At 43.2% G+C, this 26,594-nt stretch overlaps 1 protein-coding gene across 5 annotated transcripts in view; it reads right to left on the bottom strand.

Moving 5' to 3' along the window:
• MYRIP (myosin VIIA and Rab interacting protein) overlaps positions 1 to 26,594 on the bottom strand; it is a 422,909-nt gene that overhangs the window by 7,121 nt on the left and 389,194 nt on the right. For all 5 annotated transcript variants that reach the window (XM_053600161.1, XM_053600164.1, XM_053600162.1 and 2 more), the window contains 5 exons: positions 16,485 to 16,679; positions 6,489 to 6,650; positions 1,767 to 1,871; positions 1,581 to 1,641; positions 170 to 288 (listed from right to left, as the gene is read on the bottom strand). In XM_053600161.1, the coding sequence (XP_053456136.1) occupies positions 170 to 288; positions 1,581 to 1,641; positions 1,767 to 1,871; positions 6,489 to 6,650; positions 16,485 to 16,679 (642 nt within the window). The remainder of the gene's footprint in view (positions 1 to 169; positions 289 to 1,580; positions 1,642 to 1,766; positions 1,872 to 6,488; positions 6,651 to 16,484; positions 16,680 to 26,594) is intronic.

The raw sequence follows: 26,594 nt of genomic DNA, 5'->3' as shown, positions 1-26,594 counted from the left end.
TACCAGGTAGGATGTTATTCAGGTTTTTTAGAAACTCCAAAACCAGGGACCATATGGCCGGGCAGAGAAGATGGGTGCTCTGATGGTGGGGGCTGCAGAAGGAAAGGCTGCAGGCTGGAGATATTGTGAATGGTGAAAGTGACAAGCATAAGACAGAGGTGACATTTACCGTCAAATCCTTGGTGGTGCTTTTCCTTTCTTTAGGCCTGTTGATTGAGGAGCCTTGGAGAATGAAGTTGCGGTTAAATGTTTTAATGGTGGTCACTGAAGATGTCTCAATTTTTTCAGCTAAAAGAAAATAAATGAGAATAAGGGTTACCCAGAAGATGGACTGATTGTTAAGGAAAAAGGCCAGCTGGCCAGATTACTTATATTTTTATTGTAGTCTTGGCATCACATTTCTCTACCATGTTTGACTGCATATTTTTTTTATTTTGTGTTTATTTTTATGATTGACCAAATAGGTTACGGCATTGTTTTGTAGCTTTCTGGGAGAAAGGTAGCTTGGAAATAATGGACTGGAGTCCATAAATTATTATTTCAAATCCTGAAGTATAAAAGGCTCTAAAACCTACAGATTTTTATAACTTTAGAACCCAAATCATCTGATTACAAAACCTGACCTGAACTGACGTGGCTATTTAAGTCTTTGTCCATCTCACCAAGTGTGAATGTTCTCATGCTTTGCTGCAAGGATATCAATGTGTTTGATTATCAGAAGCTGCCCAGATACCATGGGGGGTGTGAAGGAATATACAGCACATGTGCCAGATTACCTTTATAACACCTTGATAACCTGGTTAAGTTTTAACTGTGTAGGGTTTTGTAGAATAAGCAAGCATCTGATGAATGTTTGTTAAATGATGAAGGGCAGAAGCAAGACTCCAATGGACATCTTTTTTTTGTAAATTGAAATCTCTCTTTTGGCATCTTCATTATGTGGCTTCTGAACCCAATGAAATTGTTAAAAATGTTCACTGGATGAAGGTGATATGACCGGCATTGCTGGAGTCCCTTTTAGGTTGGATGCTGTGGCAGATGCATTTCGTTTCTTTTCATTTCTTCCTGACAGTCACCATCCAGCATGGTGGTGCAAGCGATGCTACTGCAAGCACCACCACTCATTCTTGGCTCACATAGGGCAGATCAGAAGTACCAGCCAGTGATGGATGGGAGTGAAAAAACACAACCCCCCATTTTCCTCCTCTCTGGGCAGGAGACTTTGAAGTGTAGTCAGCTCCGTCTCTCAGAGGTCCTAGAGGATTAGCCTTAATTTCCCAGAGAAATAACTTGCCAACTAAAGTTACCCTGTGTTGGCTTACTTTCCTTCCCTGAATCATTTCTTTCCTCTCCTACCAGTGCTTCCTGGAATCACCTCACAAATAAACTACTTGGAGTCCTGTAAGTATGGTTGCAGGGTTTCTTCTGGGTAAAGAAGAAGAAAGTCAAGACAGACAAGAACAATTCTGCACGAGAACTCTTCATTAGATCTAGCCCTCAAACTCAGATGTTTGTGTTACTCACAGTAAATGAGTCAGGTTTAATTTTTTGGCAGTTCTGTAGTTTTATTTTAAGCACACCTGTCACTGGTGGAGCAGGCAATTTCCTCCTCTGCTGCCTGGATGTGTCTATGGTTTGTACCTACAAACAGAACACAATGGTCAATACATCTTTGCAAAGCCAAAGGTATTTTATCTTTATTTATTTTTTTATCTTTTATTTTCCAGGTCATGCAGCATGACCAGTGGGGTGAGGGACAAACACACCTGGTTCCTTTGCTTCTGATCCCGTTTTCTTGTGAGGCGCACACATGGTGCTATGTTTAATCCTGCGATGGTCAGGGCTGAAATCCGGCTCTCGATATCAGAAATCTTAATGCAACAGAAAGATAGATTGGCAGAGAGGAACTACAGATGGGGAATCTTTGTTACTGAGTTTATAAAAGAACAAATCTGCTTTGATGTGTGTTCCTTCATTCATTCAACTTCTGTCAAGCACCTCTCTATAGTGTGTAGTGGGAAGATAAAACACAGCCCTTCTTTATATGTTTAACTTTCTAATTCGGTAGCTCCAAAGCTGCCAGAGTATGCCTAGGGATAAACGGAAGCCTGGGTAGAGGGAGGGTGGTCAGGGAAGGCTTCCCTAGGAGGCAACATGTGAACGAAGCTTTGAAGGGAAGTGTGATTTATAGTTCCTGCTTGCTTCTTCTGTAACTTCATGAAACCCAAACCATGGCACCAGGTTTTAGGAGGGAGGCCCAGCAGGCCCCGGTTTGAGTCTATATCTTCCATTAAGAGGCCAAAGGGCAAACTCCCTCCTCTCTCTGGGCATAAGTTTCCTCATTTATAACATGGGAGGGTTAGAAAGCCCAGATTTCCTTCCAGTAGCGTCTGAAGGCAGAAATAGAGAGCAAGCACCCACTTAGTTCCAGGAGAGAACTCTGGACCTCCCTGTCACCAGAAATGAAGAAGACACTGTCCCTGCCCTTAGGAAAAGACCATTACTGTGTGCCAGGTACCATGCTAACTGCATTAAATACATGAACTCATCCATGCTTCAAAATAAGTACTGTCTCTTGGGTTCATAGATAGAGAAACTGTAGCTTAAAGGGATAAGTGATATAAACCCAACACCTCACAATTGGTCTGGGGCAGGGCTTGTAATCAATGTCAATGTCCATGCTCTTGCCACATTGCCACATTCTCAGAGACTTGTCAAGGTCTGACATGGGGGACAGGAAGAGGCAGGAAAAGGCTAGCAGAGTTGAGGGGAGAGGCAGGGATCCTGCTGAGATGGCCCATCCTGGGTGTTGCTGGGCACCAACAGTACCTGGAAGGCAGGCCCAGAAGCCAGCATGTCTGTGACCCACTCCTGAGATCTCTGTTGCCTCCCTTTAAGACAAATTCTAATTCTCTGTCATTTGTTGAGGGCTTCCTTGGAAAAGTCTCCTGGGATAGCTGCTAGAGGAAGAGCAAGGGTATGGGTTCAAGGGTCAGTAAATTTAGGAGATGCCTCTCCTTCCCCTGAGAAGTGCAAGTCTCAGTCAGAGGAGAAGATGGGTGAAGGTCACATCTGTGGCAGCTCATGGCAGGAGGCAAGTGAAGCTGCTTAGTAACCAGCCCAAAGAAGTAGCTGCTGTGAGCCCTGTTCCTTTCTGGCCCCCAGAAGCCTTCCTGTTTTGACTGCTCAAATTTCACCTTAAGAGTTGCATTCCTTTGGTTTATAGACCAATAAATTGCACAAGCCTAAGAAAAGTTGCAGGCTAAGTTTTTACCAGTCATTTGCAACTGGTATGAATTAGATGCCCACTTTCTTTCCTGAAAGTAGTTTGATGGAGAGGCTCACTCAGAGGGCTCTATACGACTCCGCCAATGGAAAGCAAGATGCTGACACGATTTGCTGACTGTTAGGTTCTTCTGAATAGAAGTTTTAGTCCATAGGGACAAGGAACAAAGAAAGAGGAAAAGAGATTGTCAAGGGGTGATTCTGCCTATATTTTGTCATCTTTCTATATAATTACATTCCACTTCATTCCTAAGACTATATTCCTCATGAGCTGCAGATTCATTAGAAGGGGATGACCAGTTCAGCTCTGAGTTTCCTGAGAGTCAAAGCCAAAAGCACAGTGTAGGACACTATGTCCACAAGATAGAGACCGAGTACTCAGAAGAGCAGCTTTTCCTGTTCGTAGAGTGACAGAGACCGTCTCTAGGAAGGCTCCTAGAAAGTACCTTGTGTGCCAGGACCCTTACATGCTCCCCACAGGCATTCTGCAGTCTTCTTCAGCACTGTCCCAAAGGTAAACCCTAAGTTGACAGTGTCCTTAGACTGTGTCCTGGTCTAAGAACACAATTTAGCCTATTTGTCCTCCTCAGTGGGGACCCTCTTGCCATTGTACAGGAAACAGTGAGATAAGACTAGACTTAGGATGAGAATGGACAACAGGGAGTTGGAGATTTTCTTCTCTGGCAGTAACGGGCAGGCAGCATGGGAGAGTCTCCACGTGCATGGATGTCCCATTGAGAGATCAGCAAAGCTGACTGCAGGGTCCACATCCTCCCATGCAAATTATGAACTCCCAGGTGAGTGCATAGCCTCATGGCAGGACTGACACACTTCTTCAGAAACCACACAGCACAATCTGGTTAAGAACGTGGCCTGTGAGGTCACAAAGACTTGAGTGAAAATCCAGGTTTTACCATTTTCTAGCTATTTGGCTTTGGGAAGGTAGTTTAACCTTTTGGAGCCTCTAGTTCCTCAGATATAAAAGGAGAATAGCAGTAGCCACTTCATGAGGTTGCTGAAAAGATTAAATCCAATAATGAGGCAAAACATTAAACACAACTCCTGGCACAAAGTAAGGTTCACTGAACCTTGGGGATTATTGGTAACATTATTGGTATATTTAAAAATGAGTAATAAAATAGGCACATTTAAAAGCACAGAAAATGGACATTTGTGACATGAGGATTTTCTGCCATAAAACATGGGCTTTAAAAATTAAACCCTAGACAAATTTGGAAGCAGGAATAACGAATTATCCAATAATACCATCCAAATATCCATAGATATTACTTCCTGCTAAATTACTTAGGAAGTATTTGCTGTACAATGTCCAAGAAAACAAATGATTTGATTCCACTGTATAAAATTTTGAAAAAGGCTGGGCACTGTGGCTCACACCTGTAATCCCAGCACTCTGGGAGGCTGAGGCGGGGGGATTGTTTGAGCTCAAGAGGTTGAGATCAGCCTGAGCCAGGCCTGGAAAGACCTCGTCTCTAAAAATAACCAGGTGTTGCAGCGGGCGGCTGTTGTCCCAGTTACTTGGGAGGCAAGAGGATGATTTGAGCCCAAGGGTTTGAGGTTGTTGCGAGCTATGACGCATTCTACCAAGGGTGACAAAGTGAGATTCTGTCTCAAAAAAACAAAGCAAAACAAACAAAAAAACCCAACAAAAATATCCTTCAAAAACCTTTGAAAGTAAATTGATGAAGTCTTGACTGAAATTTGTGTATGTATGTATATACACATATATATATTTTGAGGACAGCTGCTCTTAAGCCATTCTTACTGATAATAGTCAATAGGGTCACCTGTCTGCTGAGACCATTTCTGGTTCACAGCACTAATTAATTCACAGAGCAGAGAATTGCACCATCTCATGCTCGAGAGTGATTAATAATGTAAGGAGTTATGATATTCTTAAATTAAAATTACTTTTAAAATAATTATCAACTGAGATTGTCATCTTCTCTATCCAGAGGTGGTTTCTATTGACCACAATTCTCCCAAGGGTGCAGTTTTAAGATGCAGAATCCAAAGAACCAGATGGTCTGTGCTGAATTTATGCTGCAGAGACCAGTGTTTCTCAAACTTGAGTAACATATGGGTCCCTTTTAAGGAAGAAAATATTGTCACAGGTCTCTGAGAACATCTATATGTCTTCAGACTTAGTTCAGGAATTAGAGATCAATCTATGGTCAATTTTGACTGACAGGGTCAAAGGCCAAATAAGTATTTATTTATTTATTTATTTGTTTGTTTGTTTTTGAGACAGAGTCTTACTTCATTTCCCTGAGTCAGAGTGCCATGGTATCATCATAGCTCACAGCAACCTCAAACTCTGGGGCTCAAATGATCTTGCCTCAACCTCCCAAGTAGCTGGGATAATAGGCACCTGCCTCAACACCTGGCTATTTTTAGAAACAGGGTCTTGCTCTGGCTCAGACTAGTCTCAAACTCCTGAGTTCAAGCAATCCATCTGCCTCAGCCTCCCAAAGTGCTAGGATTATAGATATGTGCCACCGCACCAGGCCCCAAGGGAATATTTATGAAAAAACTTCACAAAGTTATGGAGTCTATAGCAATCAGTTCTGAAATAGCCATATCTAAATCCTGTTTGCTTCTCAGGCAAAATATTGGCCTGAGAAATTTATACTTCCAATTTCATTCATTTATTCTTCCCATTTTTTATCAAGTGTCAAATCCGTGTTTAAGTTACATGCTATAGTTCTGTCCTCATGGAGCTTTTAGTCAACAGTGGGGAAAACTGGCATTAAATAAGTAATCAACAACATGATAAAGGCCAGATAAGGGTGGTCTTGAGATGGAATGGGAACCTGTAAAGCAAGGTTCATTCATATGGTCCAGGAAATTTGTCAAGGAGGAAATTGGCATAAAATTTTAAAGTAAATCCAATATGCAGGGTGGCTATAAAGTTTGTGTGCAATTTTGAAGAGTCTGTTTTTTAAATTGCACACGAACTTTATGGTCACCCTGTGTTATCAAGGCTATAATCTGGGAGAGAAGACGGCTGTACTCTACAAAACAAATATTTGGTGGAATCTCCACCTGGAAGGACCATGTCCATGCAAGCTGGAGATGATGGGAACTGATGAATACAACAGCCTTCAGACAATTCTTGTGAGAGATGGGGTCCTCTCTTTCATCCTGTGGGCTCCCCTCTGGGCAAAGGGGAGAGTTCTCACCTGGAGTTCAGCATGGTGGACCTGGGCTGCAGCTGTGGCCACCTGGTCCTCCAGATCTGCCAGTTGGGTCTCATCAGTGCCACTGTGGATGCAGCGGGCAGCATCTTCCAGCTCAGTCAGCTGGCTCTCCAGGCCATACACAGTGCCCGCCGCCAGGTACACCTGTAGGGAGGGCACTGGCTGTGAGCTCAGGTCTGTAGCCCTAGGACTGGCTGGGCCCCTTTCAGAGGATCCTGGTAATTCAGGGGAGTGAGAGAGAACTAGACTGGACACTGGGGAAAAAATGTTGTTTGGATAACATTTATAAACATTCTTCATGCTTAAGTGGTATGTGGGGTCTTGCCACCCCATCACTGCCAACCAGGCCTTCCCTTCCACCCTCCCTCAACTTTCCTGGAAGGAAAAATAATTTGTAAGTTGCTTTTGATAAAATAGTACAAAACACATAACATCAGCTACGTGAAGTATAAACTGGTCCAGTGACTATAAAAATCAATATCAAGAAGAAACAAGGAGGAAAATTCATAATGGAGTTTTGCCAATAAAACCTTTGGTTAGCATTTAGTAATTGAGAAAAAAAATTAGAAAACATAAAAGGGGTGGCATTAATTTAAAATAATTACAAATTCTGAGTGAATTTTCCCTGATTATCTTTTGTTTGCTTGAAACAGGCTCAGGGATTAAAATGAACCTGAAATTTGTAGTAGGAAAATATTTCTTAGAAAATAATACAGTGCTAAGAAAAGCATGTCAAATCTGTCAACTAGAACAGGTAGATTCTGGGGGAGCTTTTGAAAATTAAAGAGCAAATCAGATAAAAGAAGTAATCAGAGATAAAGAAATATTTTGACTTACGAGTTTATAAAATGATTCCCATAAAAGTGGGCAAACAGAAGGTAAAGTCATTGGAATAATTCCAGATTAAGCAATGTGGACCAGGGTGAATGAAAAAATTGCTCCCTGGGCCTAATCAGTAATGTGATGAAACAACCGCCAACGCGAGAAATGAGATGTATCTAAGGAAGGCAAATACTTAAAGAGAGGTTCTTGAGGTGTAATCAACATATATAACGTCCTGAACCTGTAATCATAACAGTTTAGAATTGATTTGAATGAAATGCATGGCCAGGACTTTAACAGTTCCTTTAACTTGAGTTAAAAATGTAACGAGTTGAGATCAAGCCCAGAGCTTAGATATACAAGTCATGCACAACTTTAGCACTGAGTGACGCTGAGGGTTGGTGACGGAAAGAACCCTGAGACGCTGCTGCTCTATGGGTTGCTTGGTGTGATTCACTCATCTGCATTAGGACTGGCAATTTTACAAACATTTCCAAGTGGAGCAAGGCAGGTGCAGGCTTGAGGAAGGCACATTTGACTGTGCTTCACCAACAGGTGTAGGTAGCCAGGCTGTGGGAGCTTCCAGCACCACTAACACAAGGGACGTCACATCAGATGATTCACCGTCCTACAGGGGGCATGAACTGAATGTCTGCTGGGAACTGCTGAACTTTAGCTGACCTTTGATTTTGTATTGTTTTAATCATATACTGAATATTAGAGAAATTCTGTTTCTAAAAGGTTTTGTTTTCAAAACAAGAAATAGTTCTTCGTCATGTTAAAACATCATAAATATTTCAAAGGTATCTGAGTGGAGAAATTATTCAAGAAATGTATCTCAAAATTTCTAAAGTTGAAAAACTTCCCTTCCAACGGATAAGAAAAATTAAGGAGGGGAAAGAGAGAGGGTGAAGGAGGAGGAAGGTAGGGCAGTTTAAAGCTTATTATATTTTTGTTTACGGATTTCTCTATCTATACCAAAAAAGTAAATTTATTTTAATAAGTTAATTTAAAATACAAACTTACAGCTTTGCACAAGTAAATAAAATTTGGAATGATTATTTCAATGAAATTAGTAAGTGTGGGAATGGGTAAACACAACTTAATATAACTTTGGTCTTAGAATGTTGATTTTACCAGAAACATGTAAAACTCAATGTCATCACACCCTAGGATTGTATCAACCCGATTTGCCACTTACATCTTCAACATGGCCATCTGCTAATGTTACTTTTTTTTTCTGCCAAGACAAAGCAATATGAAAAAGCTCCGAGCCCTCAGCAAGGCCAGGATGTTCCTCTTTTACTCTGTGTTCTCTAAAAGCACCAGAAGAAAGGAGACATTCAGTTGTTTGGCACTGACATCAGCTCAACAAGAATTTATAGCCAAAGTGCTGGTGCCTCGAGGACTGGAGGGGGGTAATGATGATAATGATGATGATGATGACAATGACATGCACTTACTGAGCCAGGGGCTGAGCCAAGGGTTTTACGTGACTTATTTATGGTCACGGCAATCCTTGTGTATAACTGTATGATTCTGCTACAATCAGTATGTTAAAGATTTTAAAGAGAACATTTTATGCCTAGAAAGGGCCAGGGACTTTCTGAGGTCTTACAGCTGGGAAGTGGTAGAGCCTGGAACTGAGCTCGGGAAGGCTGATGTCTGACCCTGTGTCTGTATCCTCTTTGTCCTGTGATGCTAGGATAATCTCAGTTGGAATGTTGTCACAGTTTACTTTTCAAATTCCAACATAAAGGTATTAGAGTTGTTGCGGCTACAGATGGATATAATATTGGCTCTGTTGCTGGCTTGAAATAAAAGTTAATAAGCTATAAAGCTATAGGATGAAATGCTCTATAAAAAAATAACACATTTGAAAAATGTTCATTTGGAATTGCTTGCCAAGGTCCATTTTTGGTGAGAACTATGGTTACCATGTCTGAGTAAGCTTTGTCCTCTTTAAACTCTAGTCTCTGATGCTTGTGACCCGATTGGCTAGCCTTTCTCAAAGTGGTTGAAGGGATGAGGATTGGTGTTTTGTTAAGGAAAGACTTTGTGGTTAAACAGCCTAAGTTCTTTCTGCTTTTAGGAGGGACACGAGCTGACTTCTCAGTGCTAACATCCGGCGGCAGGTAAGTCTTTAATGTGCCAACATGCATCTTGCTTTTCCTAGCAGAGTATGTAAATTTACCAAACTTATTTGACTGCAGGGCGTCTTGTTGGACTTAGCTCCCGTGAAATGCACTTTAGGGGACTACGGGAAGATAATAACCGATGGTATTCCTTTTCTTGCTGTCTGAGGACAGAGAACCACCTGAGTCACCATGACTACCTCCACCAGTTCTGGTGTCACATCCTGTCTGGTGCTGTGGGGATGGTAGGAGACCCTTAAGAAGGACCAATGTCTTCTGCTTGATCCTGGATTTGGTGGCAGAACTGGGCTCCCCAAGGGGCAGTTCTGCTGATATATATTACATGGGCACACAGGGCAGAGCTAAAAGGGAAGTTGGGATTGCCCACCACCATCTCCGTGCCTGGGGATCATGGGTGACCTGAAGTTGCCTCTGTCATTTAGCAAAGATGAGAATGAAGCACGTCCTCAGATGGGGTGGGAGTGGGCACTGACTCGACCCTCCCCTTATAACCCTGGACAAGTCCACCAGGTGGCCCTTCCTACTGTTCCTACCACGGATCTGAGAATGGTCATGCTGGCTGTTCTCTGTTGACCCCCCCAGGTCCATTTTCTACCTTTCTCTGTCCTGCTCTATTCCCTGTGAGGTGTGTCAATGCTGAGAAACTATGGGAATTTTAAAATACCATGTCCTCCCATAATAAACAGAAGACTGGATATACAAGTGTGCTATTTCTTCGTTTTATCTTCTGTAGCTCTGAAACCTTCACAGGTATATTTAAAGGTGAACGTTCTCTACCAAATGCTCTTCTATCTCTGAGTCCTGGTCTGTGGTAACCGGTGTTCAGAAGGTGAGAATAGTATCACCATTTCTAACAGTCCCTGGGTCCCCCAGCACAAAGAAGAGCAGCAGCGGAGGAATGGAAGGAGCTTTCCGCTCTTCATCACACAGACAAAAGCCACGATTCAATTAGATCATCTGCACCCAAAGGTCAGCTTAAGAACCAGCCTTGGCTTTCATGGTAGGGCTGAGTACATTGGATACTTTTTCTTCCATTCTTGAGATACTTTACTAAGAAGAATATGTTCCAGCTCCATCCATGTAAGCATGAAAGAGGTAAAGTCTCCATCTTTCTTTAAGGCTGCATAATATACCATGGTGTACATGTACCACAGTTTATTAATCCATTCGTGGATCGATGGGCACTTGGGCTTTTTCCATGACTTAGCAATTATGAATTGGGCTGCAATAAACATTCTGGTACAAATATCTTTGTCATGATGTGATTTTTGGTCTTTTGGGTATATACCTAGTAGAGGAATTATAGGATTGAATGGCGGGTCTATTTTTAGATCTCTAAGTGTTCTCCAAACATCTTTCCAAAAGGAATGTATTAATTTGCATTCCCACCAGCAGTGTAGAAGTGTGCCCTTTTCTCCACATCCACGCCAACATCTCTGGTCTTGGGATTTTGTGATATGGGCTAATCTTACTGGAGTTAGATGGTATCTCAAGGTAGTTTTGATTTGCATTTCTCTGATGATTAAAGATAATGAGCATTTTTTCATATGTCTGTAGGCCGTGCGCCTGTCTTCTCTCCCACTGCTCAGCTAAATGCCATCCTGGAGGCAGCAGAGCCAGGCAACCGCCACAGCTCTGTGATCTGCCGAATTAAAGAGCTGAAGAAAAGAATCATCCCTTCTTTGACTCAAAAGCCTATAGAATTCAAAGGAACATAGATGGAGTTTCTTCTGGGGTGAAATTAGAAAAGCTGAGGGAGAGAGGAGAGTAGCAGGAGTAAGTAAGTTAACTCCTCAGGGTCAGGAGAGGTGCCACCTGCAAAGCTGCCTTTCAGCCACGGGTCTCTGCTGGGACCTCTGAGGTCTTGAATCAGTGGGTAAGTATATGTGTTTTGAATTAAAACTGTTAATGAACCCAGGAAAAGAAGAATAATATATAACAAAAGGATCTTACAAGATGAAAACTCCAACAAGGCCCCTGTATTTTCTCAACATACTTCTTGGGGGTTGGGGGGGAAGCAAGCTGTCTTTGCTTTAAGTGTGCTGTCAGAACAGATCATTATCATTTAAATACAGATAGTCATCCTTTTTTTTTTTTTTGGTTACCATACTTTGTGAAAAATACATTCCTTTCCTGGTGCACCATATAGATGTATGTAACCTTTTCAGTACTGTGTGTTCAGGATTAGGGCCATCTTAAGATCATCAGCACTAAAAGCCTGTGTTATAAACACATTTAAAGATCAGAGACCCTGCACCTTAGAAATAACATGTTTTTTCTTTTGAAAAAGGGCTTCATTCCTCTGATGTAGTCTTACCATCAGCTGAATATTCATTCACTGAGCACCTCCTCTGTTCAGGCTCTGGGCTGAGGGCTGGGGCTGCAGGAACTTAGGCATCTGGTTCCTAACCTGGGGGTGATTTTGCCCTGCCCCACCCTCCTAACATTTGACCATGTCTGGAGGCTTTTTGCTTTTTTATTTTTGGAGACAGAGCCTCACGTTGTTGCCCAGGTTAGAGCGCCATGGTATCAGCCTAGCTCACAGCGACCTCAAACTCCTGGGCTCAAGTGATCCTCTTGCCTCAACCTCCCAAATTGCTGGGACTAAGCCCCTACCATGATGATCGGCTAATTTTTCTATATTTTATTTATTTATTTATTTATTTATGACAGAGTATCACTATGTCATCCTGGGTAGAGTGCTGTGGCATCACAGCTCACAGTAGCCTCAAACTCTTGGGCTTAAGCAATTCTCTTGCCTCAGCCTCCCAAGTAGCTGGGACTACAGGCGCCAGCCACAATGCCTGGCAATTTTTTGTTGCAGTTGTTTAGTTAGCCTGGGCTGGATTTGAACCTGCCACCCTCAGTGTATATAGCTGGTGCTGTAACCACTGTGCTATGGGTGCTGAGTCAGTTTTTCTATTTTTAGTAGAGGTAGAGTCTTGCTCTTGCTCAGGCTGGACTCAAACTCCAGCTGAGCTCAAGTGATCCTCCTGCCATGGCCTCCCAGAGTGTTAGGATTACAGGAATGAGCCACTAAGCATATGGAGACATGTTTGATGGTCACAGTAGGAGGGCACTGCTACTGGCGTACTGCCAGACATCCCACAGGGTATAGGATAGCCCCCATGATGAGAATTAGCTCACCCACATATTGATAGTGCGTGTCTAATCGGAGCTAGAAGAGCAAACAGAAAGGGTGGCAAAGCACGGTCAGATTGATGTATACTTAGATTTTTAGGGAGCTCTAAGGGAGAGAATCTTTAGCGTTTAAAGTGAAACAAATATTAGCATTTTTTATCTTGAATCATTTTGATTTGTTGTTGTTTGAACTTTTACTTAAAAAGTACCTCTGGGCTCGGTGCCCATAGCACAGTGGTCACGGCACCAGCCACATACACTGAGGGTGGCGGGTTCGAACTCCACCCGGTGCTAGCTAAACCACAATGATAACTATAACAAAATAAAAATAGTCAGGCATTATGGTGGGCGCCCGTAGTCCCAGCTACTCGGGAGTCTGAGGCAAGAGAATCGCTTAAGCCCAAGAGTTTGAGGTTGCTGTGAGCTGTGACACAACGGCACTCTACCGAGGGTGACATAGTGCAACTCTGTCTCAAAAAAAAAAAAGTACCTCTAATTATAGTTCCTGATTTCTGGGAATAGCATTCACTTGAGCACATCAAAATCAGGGGTGACTACTGGGTCTAGAAGGATGGAATCACCTGCCTTGATTTAATACCAGCTTTGGGGGCAGAGCCATGCCAACCGGGATGGTGACTACAGCCTGAGTGGCTAATGTCCAAATCTCTCAGTGTCACTCCTGGTCTGCAGTAATGCAAAATCCTCTTCATCAGGCATTTATTGAAACACTCAATGTTTGTGTATATTTAGGTGAAATAATCTATTATAGTCTTTCTTTCCTCACAAGTCAGAGGATAGGATAATCCATTACCAGCAGACACACCTATTATTCCAAACCAAACACTCACAGAAACTCCTCAAGGGCTAAGAAGAGTTCTCCTGAATGCCAAGTTATAATACCCACCTCACCCCACCCCCTTCCAGTTAGCAGACTCTCATTTGGGAGACAAGAATTTTTTCTTTCTTGAATGGAAGAAGGGAAATTACGGAGTCTTTTTACATAAAAACAGTATTGCATCAATTAATGATGGGGATACATTCTGAGAAATGTGTTTTTGGTGATTCTGTTGTGTGAACATAGTCCCCTGCACACCTAGTCTACATGGTGTAAACTATTGCTCCTGGGCTACAATCCTCTGTGGTATATTACCATACTGAATACTATAGGTAATTATGAAACTCTGGTGAGTGTTTGAGTATTGAAACATAGTAAGGTTCAGTACCAATATTGCATAAAAGATAAAAAGTGGTGTGTCTGTGTAGAGCATGTACCATGAATGGAGCTGGCAGGACTGGAAGCTGCTCTGGGTGAGCCAGTGAGTGAGTGGGGAGTGGGAGTGAAGCCTAGGACAGTGCTGTCCACCCTGCAGACTTTACAGACACTGCACACTTAGACTGTACTACATTTATAAGAGAGGTATTTTTTCTTTAATAATAAATTAACTTTGCTATACTTTCTTACTTGATAAACCTTTGAATTTTTTTTTTAGCTTGACTCTTTTGTAATACAGGCAGTCCCTGAGTTATAAACACTTGACTTGTGTACAACTTGCACTTATGAGTAAGCCCCCAAGTTACAAACATCCGACTGACATATACTGGCACTTACTAGCACAGTCTATTACAGGTAATAGGTACGTGTTCCAACTTATCTATCAATTCAACTTATGAACAACCCGATAGAAGCTGCTGTTTATAACCTGGGACTGCCTATAATACTTAAAACACAAACATACTCAATATCACCGCCTCCCACCTCCACATCCTGTCCCACTGGAAGGTCTTCAGGGGCAATAACATGCCTAGGAGCTGTCATGTCCTATCATAATGCCTTCTGGAATGCCTCCTGAAGGACCTGCCTCTTGCTCGAGGCTGTGTTATAGTTAACTTTAAAAAAACAAATATATGTAGAAGTAGCACACTCTAAGATAACCATAAAAGTATAGTATAGTAAATACATAAACCAATACATCTTTTATCATTATCAAGTTTACATCTTGCACATAATTGTATGTGCTATAATTTCATACAACTGGCAGCACAGTAGGTTTGTTTACAGCAGCATCACCACACACATCAAGCAATGCACTGTGCCAAGGCCTTATGATTGCTGCAAGGTCACCAGGCACTAGGCCACGGGAGTTTTTCACTCCATTAGAATCACATGCAGCCTGTCATTGACCAAAACATTGTTATGCCGTGTGTGAATATAACTGTATTTGCAAATAGCTTACAGAAGCATAAACTACACGGAACTGGATTTGAAGAAGAGTGAGCGTAAGCACGGTCTTTCCCCCCAGCACATTCATTTGCTTTTGCCTTTGGAGATGTACAGGTACAAATTTCCACAGGGAACCGTCTGACTTGACTGATGGCCTATAACCTTCCTGAAGTGTTGAAGCAGGTCTGAGCACCTTCCCCTTCATCCCTTCCTCCTTTCCAGAAACTCAATAGATCCCACCTCCCTGCCCTCTACCCCTTGACCTTCAGGCAAGGCTTCCTTCTGGCAGGACAGGAGTGGGCACTGGGGAAGGGCCGGGAGGCCTGCATCAGGGTCCTCAGACAGAACAACCAGTAAATCAGGATGAACGAGGCAGCTGGGAGGGCCATGCTGCCTGCACCTCAGTGAAAAATGGGTGATTTTTCAACAAAGCAAGATCACCAACAGGAACGTATTTTATTTCCTTTCTTTCTCAAGTATCTTCCTCTTGAAAACAGCAAATGTATACTTATCCTAGGATGAGAGAAAGGGCTGAGTATTTGTTATTAAGGCTGGAAGCACTTTCAACGACTTATTCTTTAATGTATGTTAATGGGATCATTATAGGAGTCAGCTGATGACATGCCTGTCAAATACCAATGAGAATATCTAACATTTACTTAGTCTTTATTTTGCGCTAAGCACTGTAAATGCACTTTTACACATACTTGATGTTAGGTATTTTCCTCTTGGTCAGCCAGGTCCACTAGCAATAGCTGGTTGGCCTCCTTGTGGGTGCAGAGGATGGGAACAGAAACTAGAATGTGGGGGAGGAGTTATGTGGCAGAGTTTGGGGTCCAAATGTGTTCACAAGGTAACACAGGTAATGCAATGGGATTTTAGTTCTCAGAGTACCTAGAAAACTGTGGTAGGGAGTATGGTAGCCTCAGGAGAAAGGGGGTGGGCTTCCTGTTGCTAATGGCATGGAGAGTCTTGGGTGATTCATTGGAAATAGAAAAAGTAGATGATTAAGGTGGTATCTTAAGTTAGGGAAGCTGGGCAGACCAGCTGCAGTAACCTAAGTTCTTCTGGCCACCATTCTCCTTCCCTGTATGGTAATGGCAAAACTCTACCTGGGCCTGATGGATGTCTATTATTTACCCTCCTCTCTGCCCACCAAGCTTCAATGTCCTTTTGTTCCTAGCAGCTCACATCTACAGGGAGGACTGCCTTGAGGCTCCTGGAAATGCTTTACCTGAATGCAGAGAGACTGAAGTGCCTGTTGGCTATAAGAAGGGCCTACTCCTCTGCCTTATGTCAGGATACCTCTGAGATGCAACTTAAACTCCAGAGCTCCCTGAAGAATCAGGCTGAAGCCATTCTTTGTGTGAGATCATACCCTAGCTCAGATTCTTTCCTTCTTCCTTCCTTTACCAATCCCCCTTGAGAGCATCTTCCTAATAAGTCACTTGCATACAAGTCCTCATCTCAGGTCTGCTCCTGGGAAACCAAGCCTAAATCCCTTCCTGAGAATCTCTTTTCTAAAGTGGTGGTGATGGGGCGTGTGTGTGTTCTCGCACTCCTGTGATAAGTGACAGCATCACCAGCTTCTTCTTTGAACACATTCACCCTTGCCAAGGCACATCCACACCCTCTTACGTTTTCTTCCAGGGAAGTCAGCTGCTCATCCAGTCTCACTTGGTCGGTCCCAAGAGGAAATGTCCCCTTCTTTCTGTCAGGAGGGACTGGTGGGGACTCCCAGGGCCCTGTAGACTCTGCTATCAACTCCTCTGTGGCGTTGATGACTTTCAGGACTTCTGTGGAGATGTTGCAGAGAGAAACAGCAGAATACTTCTGTTTGGTCCAATAACAGAAAGGGACAGAAGACAAGAACAGCACATTAACAATGACACAGAAATTCTATATTATCATGACACTCATTCTTATGAGACTGATTCTGTAATACCACACATAAACACCAATGTGATGAAGGAATGAGGAGGTGAAAATCCACACAGCAGAAGCGAACTCAGAGGAGGACTGATTTGAGTTGGCCTAATTTCTGTGACTGCCTATAAATTATTTCAGATTCTTAGGGAGGGAGGGAAGAAGGAGAGCACAAGTAGAAGCCACATATCCTCTTCCCACTGCCGATAGTTTGATGTCGATTGTCTCATTTAGTGGGTGGTATCCTACTTCCTCAATATAACTTCCGTTGCAGACTGTCAAACTGTCCTGAGTGTGGTCCAGTGGGTAGCTTTCTGGACTGGAGTTAGGAGACATGGGCTCCAACTTCATCTAGTTATGGGACCTTGCCCAAATTATTTCCTATTTCTGGAAGTCATTTTGTCACCTGTATGAGAAGAGTACTGGAACAGAGTTTCTCCGCAGTCTCTGAGTAGACCCTGTATTAGCTCCACACACCTATTCCCAAGCCCATGCTCCCTTGTTTTCTTGTACTATGGAAGTGAACAGAAAAAAATATTCTATTTCTCAGCTTTCCTTGCAGGTTGGGGTGGTCATAGAACATAGTTCTGACAGTGAGCCTGAAGGAGAGACCTACTGAGAAGTTTCTAGAACAGCTTTTGTTTTCCTAATCAGAGGGCCAGATACATCTGGTGCCTCCTCCACTCCAACCTGTTTCTGCCTTGAACACAGCTATGCAGTTTATGAGCCAACAGGAGTCCTTTTAAAAAAGGCAACACTGTATGTATATGAGGAGATTAGGTTGCCCTTCTCTTAGAAATGAAACATGTATTTAGAAAGTTTGCCCCATACAGGGTCGGTGTCTTTGTATATCTTTTGAAAAGAAAGACATGATTAGCAGGTTCAGCATGATGGGGGAGAACGTGTGTAAACGTGTATACATTTACTCCTTTGGATACGTGTTTAGTAGGAGTCGGGATGCAGATGACTCTGTTTAAGCAGTTCTTAAGTCTTTCTCATTAGTAACTTGATCCTTTTATGATCACGGAGTACTTAGAAATCTGTGTAGATGAAATCCCGATCCTCCTGGCATGCCTCTGGCTAGACCCCATCCCCTGGCACATTGACATACCGTCCTGCCCCCAGAAAACATTTGCCTCTGCCCTTAGGCCAGAGTGGGGAGTGGCTGGCAGCCAGTCTAAGGAAAGCAAACAGTGTCACCTGGAAGGTCTGTGGTCTGGGTTAAAGACTGGGACCACTTCAGAAGGGAACTACACTCCAGCTGGCTGAAGTGACTAAAAGGAAAAATTATATGAAAACTAGACAACATCTCTTTCTTGGTCATTGTCCCAGTTTTGCTTTCCATTGGGAAATGCCAACTGGAACCCACAGCAATTTTCCACCTGTAGGGAATCAGTGCTTCTCATCTGTGACCTAGGAAGAGGCCATTTACCCAGACTCAAGGCTGGCAGTAGACAGTGCACCTACTGGAATGTGAGATCACTGGGATTTAATTAGCCGTATGACAAGAGCAGGTACCCATCTCTCCATTCCTTAGTGTGCTCACTGGCCAATAAAAGAAATTAGATTTCTTGCAGGGCTCCCACTGACTTGTCATGTAAATTCCTGTTACCGGCCCAGGCTAGAGAAAAACGGAAAGCACTTTCTACAACTATGTTTAAAAACCTATATTTAGTACTGGATGGAGTTTTGTTCAGATGAAAATCTGGTGGAGATTCAGAGGAGGCTGAGAGGGAGGCCTGTACGTGGGAGAAATGAAAAGCTAAAGGATCTTTTCCGCTTCTATTGGTCACAGCCCTGAAGGGATGAGCAGAAAGGCACAAACAATGAGTGGGGAGCACGGAGCAGTCCATCCAGCGGCTGACTTGACTCCAGATGTTAAGTATAAGATAGATGAGATGTGAGTTTCATGGTAGCAAATAAGGGAGAGGTGAAAGTGTGGGGGAAATCAGCTAACAGGACAGGTGTATATTGCAGAATAGAAAGGTGGGCCTTAAAGACACTTGCAGCCCACAGACGAGGGAATGAAAATGGCTGATAAGCCCACGTAGTACAATCCAACCTTCTAGTGATCAAAGAAATACAAATTAAACAACAAATTTATTAAGTGCCAGATATATGCACGATTTTCTTTAAAAATGCCAAGTGTGTACCAACATGTCATTAGCATGAACAGAGCAGAGCAGATACTTGGTTGATTCCCAGGGGGGAATCCGTCTGCTGTGATGGACCAAAATTCTCAGTCATGCTCATCTCTGAGAGCCCAAGTGTCCACTTTTAGGGTTCAGTCTGTGTCACAGCCCCATGGGGAACATCAAATCCATAACGTCAGCTTCATGACCATCAGGGCTGAAACCAAGAGCACACTCCTTGGAGAAGAGAAGATGTACAGAGAAGGGCAGGGCAGAGAACACACCCAGAAGCAGGTGCACAACAGAACCAAGGCCAGAGGGATGGGAAGGTCAGAGGTTTGACTCTTCTCCACCGAAGGAGGAGTTTCCTCATTTGCTTATCAAGGAAGTGGCAAAACTAGTGTCAACCTCAATACAGACTCATGTGCCCAGCCGGGCTCCTAACTGGCAACAGTAACAAGACCTTTAATAAAGTCATTTCCCATTCCAAGATAAAGGCCCTGATACAGTGGGATTTCAATGGACCCCCTGAAGAAGACCAAATCAGGACCCAAGCTATACATCTCAGATTATTATTTCTTTTCTCTTTAGTGACTTCAGGGCAAAGAACATGTCTCATGTCCCACAAATTTTAGCCGTAGCAGTCTTTCTATCCTTTATTCATGCACACTTTCATCACATAAAACATGTTGCTGTAAACAAATTTGCACTCCATTTACTCTTCCTTATAAACTATTTTCTAAAGACATGCAGAATTTGAGGTATTACCAGGGGAGATTCTGAGCCTATAGAATTCTAAAGAAGAAAATATTTTCATTCTAAACGCTAGATCTATCTGCTTATTAACAATTATTGCAAATTCTCCCGAGCTTTCCCTGGTGTCATGATTCATTGCAAATCTTTGTGCTGGATAAAGAAATGCAAACTCATTTTGAGCTGGAATAAACAGGAATGCTCCTTTACCAGAATATCTCAAACTTGTGAACATGTGAGTCTCAGGAGCATGTGCTCATCATAAGATGCCTGTCTTCAGAGAGACAGAGAGAGACACCACTTTGGACTCAAAGCCCTGGTGCTGTGTGTGCCCGTGTGTGTGTGTCTGTCTCAGCTGGGCTCAGACAGGGTCAGTGTCTGGTTGCATGTGGTGCGCTGGCTTATGCCACAGGTCCCAGTGTCTACTTATGTAACTTGATATACGTCTTGATATAAGATACTGTGGGAAAAAACCTTTGAGGATTAAAGGATGTCTGCAGGTGTCTGGGGCAGAAGAGAGATTTTCCTGCCTCACCTCAGGGACTGCTCTGACACCTATAACAGGTGAACAAAAAGGCAAAACAGGTAGAAACTGACATGACATTGACATTTGGGTTAGAGCAATATGCTCTGGTCCCTGGGTCAATCAAGACACGGGGGGGGGGAGGGGGAGCACTGGAGAGAAGACTGCCACTGCAGGGTCTTGCAAAGGACCTCTTTATCCATAAGGCATGGTGGGCACCCACCCTAGAGCCCAGGATTATTTTAGGGGCCCATGAAAATGTTTTCTTTCTTTTAAAATTGCAAGGAAAAGAATGAACTCCTTGCTCCAGAAACATGTTTTAATACATATTAGTTTATTTAATATTTATACCAACAGTTATAAAATATGATTAAAAATTTTTTTTTAAATCTAGATGGGGCAAAAATACCAAGGCCCACCAAAGTTACAAATTGGCCCTGGTCTTGCTGCTCTGGAGAAGGTGTTTGGGCAGTATCTGGTTCCCATAGTGGGTGGGCAGCAGTGGCCTGATGAGGCCTGTCCTTCCTAGACTGTGCCAGCTCCAAACATCAATGAGGGCGCTGAGTGGGCACCTGCAAAGCGGCTGTACATGAGCACATGACAGAACCATCTCCCAAGACTCCCCAGTACAATAGAGAGAGAGACAGTGGGGGCCGCTGTGGTCTTGTGGTTTCTGGAGGGGGCCTGATGCTCATGTGAGCTCCTCATTGACACATGAAGCCTCTTGAGTTCTGGGAAATTCAGGTTATACTAACTGTGTGACTTTGGGCAAATAACTCAACCTCTTTGAACCTCAGCTGTGAATGGAGATAGCGCCGTCTAGCTCGAGAGAATTTTGAGAAGCTTAAATGAGGTAGCATGTGTCAGGAGTCCACGCAGTGTCTGAGTCCAGAGCTATGGGCCCCTCCTCAAGCCCCTCACACTGGGTTGGAGGTGGGCACATTATTGGTGGCTTAGCCGCCTCTCATCAGGTACTGTATTCCTGAAACATTTTTCCTTTTCTTCTTAGTGTTTTGAAGAAGGCGTTTTACCATTACCCCAAAAAGCTAAATTTTGCTGCTCTTTGCTTCCCGGATTTTTCTCTTGCAAAAAAGGAATTTTTTTTTTTTTTTTGCAGGTTTTGGCCAGGGCCGGGTTTGAACCGGCCACCTCCAGCATATGGGGCTAGCACTCTAATCCTTTGAGCCACAGGCACCAAAAAGGAATATTTTAAAAAGAAAAGAGCTGCTTTAATCTACTATTGCCTCCCATCACCATAATTTCATAAAGGGACAACTTGACACCAAGAAACAAATATGTAATGGAATACAGATAGTCTCTCCTAAAATACAACGGCAATCAACCTAACTCAGAGAGAGAGAGAGAGAGAAAAGTGTCTTTCTATCTCTCATTCTGTTGCTTCCCATTTTTCATGAGTAATAGGATAGATGACAGAGGACCCTTTTCCTTTTACTGGGAGCAGACTGAACCGTACACACTGATATGGAATGAGAGCAAGGTCGTCCATTGCGTAGCTGGGACACTGAAGACACCAGGCCCTCAGACTCAATCATTTTCCCTCATCACTAATTTAATTCAAGCCTTCAGGAAGCATCTATTCTATTCCACTGATTACACTGGGCCCTGCAGGTGATGTAGAAGCAAATGAGCCATGGTCCTGTCCCTGAGGAGCACAGCAGGAAAAGATCCAGGATTGACAGCCAGTAGCGAAGACAAGTCCTACCTGCACTGCCAGCTACAGGTTGTGGACCTGCAGAGGGGACGACCAGGTCCTATTAGCACATGACTATGCAGTGTGGTCTAAAAGCACAAGAAAGATGCTGAGTCCATGGTGGTGCACCCAGGGCAAGCTATGGGAGACAGTAGGGAGGCGAGGGCCAGTGCTACAGTGCCTCAATTCCAGCCCTGGAGTTTGGGGGAGGAGGTTACTGCTGGCAATGAGATGCCACAGCAGGTTCTTGTTGCAGTTATTACCCAGTAACTGTCATTTCCTGAGTGCCAGGATCTGGGCTCAGCACTTTATTTGCCCTGCCTCATTTAACTCTGCTAACCACTCTGTGATGCAGGTGCTGTGATCACTGTGTCTGAGAAATGAGGATCCTGAGTTAAGAGAGGCGATGTGGTTTGCCCCGCAGGAGCTGGGTTTGCACCTGGGTCTGCCTGATTTCAAAGCCCAGGCTCTTAACACGCTGGCATGAAGGAAGATCTGTTCTTTGGAAAGGTAATTCTGACTGGCATGGCAGGAACAGATTTAGTGCTGAGGAAAACTGGGCATGGAGAGAAAGTGTAGGGAACTACAACTGCTGCTCAAATCAAAGGTCACAGAGGACTGAGGTGGGGCAGCTATAGCAGGGATGAAAGAAGCATCATCTGGGAAGAGACTGAGAAAATGCCGTGGCTATAGAGTGCAGACAAGGGGCTGGGAGACATGGCCGTGCTTTCCATCTGGGTGATCTGGAAGAAACTGCTACATGGGAGATTTAAATCCAAAGAGGGAAAGAAGGGGGCATTAGGCATTTGAAATAAAGAAAAATGTAGCATTTCTAAGCTCCTTTTCTCATGAACCAAGAGATTGGGTGATTACCAAATACCAGAAATGGGATAGAGTCCAAGTCATTTAATTTTTCAGTTTATTATTTTTGATGTCAAGTTTCTTGTGTGGGGTGAGTTGTGAGAAGGGATACAGTCTTCACAGCTGGCTTTAGCAAAAACGTGTGGCCCTCCAGTGCTCCTTCCAGCCTGTGATTAATGAATACTCCTTAGGGGGACAGTAGGGACAGTGGATATCCCAAGCAGCAGGAAACTTCAAAGGGGTCGTCTAAAGACACGTTTGAACACAAAAGGGTGATGGAGGAATTATGGACAGTTGGAAAGCCTTTTTGTATTATAGTTCAAGTTGTATAAAATAAATTGGGGCCACCCCTTCAAGTCATATAAAACAAAATGGGGACTATTGGTTATCCTGTGTGCTATGCTGTACACATATTATGCCATGAGTTAATGGGGAATAAATAGGTTCTTGCTCCTAAAAACATGGGTTCACTAGTACTCCTTTGTGCTATGTTATATGCTTATTATGCCATGAATTCATAGGGAATGGGTTCCAGGAGCTCAGGCTCCTTTCCGTTAGTTCTCACAAAGTGGGCTTCTCTGGGTGGCGCAGGCTGGCGCTTCAGTTGAACCCAGGTACCTTTCTCTTTGGCTTCCTTCTTTTTCTGATCATTTTCCTTCACACGTTTCAGGAAGCTATCTCGGCTCTTAGAGTACTTAATATGCTCAATACGAACATTAATCCTCTTCCCGAGGATCTTGCCCTTAACTTGTTTGTTTACAACAATGCCAACAGCATGCTGGGTAACATTGTAAACTCTTCCAGTTTTGCCATGGTAACCAATAGTCCCCATGTAACAGTGATACAAGGTGCTGGGACCTATTTCCCACGAATTCAAAAGTCAAGCAACACTTTGTCACATTAAATGGCAAGGTGCCTCCCTGAGCTGCTGGAACCTCTTCCCCTATGAATTCATGGCATGGTAGATACAAATAATAGCATAAAAATGTTTCTTGTTCATTCACTACAAGTGTGGTTTTTTTTCCCCCCCAAAGAAGTATTAAAGCAAATTTTAATGTGTCCTAAAACAAAACAAAACAAAATGGGGCTACCCCTTCTCCTTTTGCCAGAGAGACTCCTTAAGAAATCCAGGTTGGCTTGGTGCCTGTAGCACAATGGTTATGGTGCCGGCCACATACACCGAGGCTGGCGGGTTCAATCCCAGCCCGGGCCAGCTAAGCAACAATGACAACTGCAACAGAAAAATAGCTGGGCATTGTGGCAGGCACCTGTGGTCTCAGCTACTCAGGAGGCTGAGGCAAGAGAATCGCCTAAGCCCTAGAGTTTGAGGTTGCTGTGAGCTGTGATGCCACAGCACTCTACTGAGGATGAAATAATGAAACTCTGTCTCAAAAGAAAAAAAAGAAAGAAAGAAATCGAGGTCATAGTTAACAGGGTCCATACTATGTAGGAATGACTTAGGGCTTCTCATTACTGTGTTTAACCCTCACAACAACCTCACATTTTTGATATTTTAATTCCAGCTTTAGAGATAAAGACACTAACCAGGTCAGTGAAAAAAGATGCACATTGGGATCTCAGCCCAGAGATATTGGTCTCCAAAGTCCATGCTCCTTCCCACCTGTCACACCAGCTCCTCCACATGCATGATTCTCTGGATTCATTGGGGTGTAGAAAGTGGTGGTGAAACAGAATCTGAGTGTACAATCACACCAGTGAACAACTGATCAGCAAGAGAACGGTCTAACCATAGGGAGCCCTTGGGTCACTCCGCAGCCTCTACCAACTGACACTAATGAGAATCAAGGACATTGATTTGGCAAGCCAACCACCAGGCCATACAACAGCACTTGCGATCTGGCTAGAGCTGAGCTCCTGTTAGCGCCTTCTAGTACCTATGTCGGGTCCAGCGCCACAGAGAGAAAGAATGTGCTGTATAAGAAAATCTGTTCTAAGTGTAACCTGGACTCCCCGTCTACTCTTCTCTGTCTCAGAGTGCAGACACTGTCATGGCTTTATGAATGCTTCTGTCACACCACCAGAGCAAGCAAGGACATTTGTCCAAATTTCATATATTTTTCTTCTTTTCAAAGGTAAGAAAAGAAACTCCATATGTCCTCCCAGTTGACAGAAATATGCTAGAAAAATTCAATGCAAATGTTTCAGTTCTCATGAAACATAAGGCACTGTGGCCCTGCTGCTAAAACCCATCAAAATACATTCTCCGCGAACAGACTCATGTCCCTGAAGAGTGATATGATGCAAAAGGGTGGCACAGAACTGTGGAAAGAAGCCGGAACATGAACTTAATAAATTAGCACATGTAATAAACTGAAACAATTACACGTAACAGAGATTAGAAGAGAAGTGACCTCCAGGAAGGTAGGGCTCTTATATCATGCAGGTGTTGATGGCCAAGGCCATTGAGAAAAGAATTAAGATTTACCTTTTTTAATGATTAAAAAAATGAATTTTTAAAAGTGTATTATCTGTAGTTAGGTTCTAGAATTAAACCCAGTGGTCTGCATGTTTCCCTGAGGTCATTTTCTTGTCCTTCCGTGGCTATATCACTGTTGTTTGATGTAGGCCAACCGGGGCCTGGGAAGGATGACACAGGAGGGAGTGCTGGGGCTCTCACCTTCCACCAAACCTGCCCTGGCAGGTGTAGAAAAGACAGCAGTGCTTTCCTCGGTCCTGATCATGGCCACTGATCTTTTTTGCTACCCCCTTTCTGGCCCCCATTCTTTATCTATCCCCTTGAACTTGTCAAGGCCGTCTCCACCTTAGGGCCTTGCATGTGTTGGGAAGCCCTTCCTTTACATCTTTGCCTGACAACTTCCTGCTTGCCTGTTGGGTCTCAGTTCAGGAGACACTTGGTCAGAGAGCTCCCCACTGTCCACAGACTCTTCATCCTCTGCCCTGCTTAACACCCTGCTGGCACTTAGCACTACTAGACATCTTTCCTGTTGTATGTTTACATATTTATCAGCTGTCTTGTCCAACAGAAGGTAAGTTCCATGAGTGCAAGGAGTTTTTCTCTCTTATCCTGCACCGCAGCTCTTTGCATAGCTCATTAATTATTTGTTAAATAAGTGGTGAATGAGCAGGGCTTCATACTCCAGAGCTTGAGCCACCACTGCTCACAAGAGAAGCTGGATATCTCTTTTTGTTACCTCTTATATCTATTGCTGGGATTACAGACCAGGGTATCTATTCATTCCCTTCATTGGAATAAAAGTCAGGGGCCTTCTGTCTTTCTGCATCTTTTCTCTCTCTCCCCAAAGAACAAGTGAATAACTGCCCCACCATCATTTATTAAAAAGCCACCTTTTTCTGATCAGGTATGAGAAATTGATGGGAATCTGGAGATAAATCATGAGTTAAATATATTTCAGGCTGTTCTCCTGGACTATTGCATTACATCTTGCATCAATATCTAACACATGTAATTACTGTGTCTTTAAAATATATAAATTATAATAGATGGATCCTCTTCACTCCTCTTTTATTTTTTTTCCTGAACATTTCTAAACTATTTTTGGCTGTTTATTCTATCAGATGATGTTGATTTTTAGAATAATTTTGAAAAGTTAAAAAAATGTCTGTTTTAGATTTTGATTTGAATTACATTAAACTTCTAACCTAATTTTGGAAGACTTCATCTTTACACCATCTTTCCTTCTAGCAAACTGCTGTGTTTCTTGGAGATTTGCAGTTTTCTTAAGCTTTAATTTCACATTTTTGCTCTTATTATGTATGAAATTAATTTCCATTTTATGCCTCCATCCCCTCAATCTGGTTTGAAATTCATATGTAGATTTTAATTCACAGAAAATTTATGG

Source organism: Nycticebus coucang, chromosome 8 (genome assembly GCF_027406575.1).
Source record: "Nycticebus coucang isolate mNycCou1 chromosome 8, mNycCou1.pri, whole genome shotgun sequence".
Lineage (NCBI taxonomy): Eukaryota > Metazoa > Chordata > Mammalia > Primates > Lorisidae > Nycticebus > Nycticebus coucang.
Note: the sequence above shows the minus strand (reverse complement) of the source record. Positions and strands in the feature narration are given on the sequence as shown.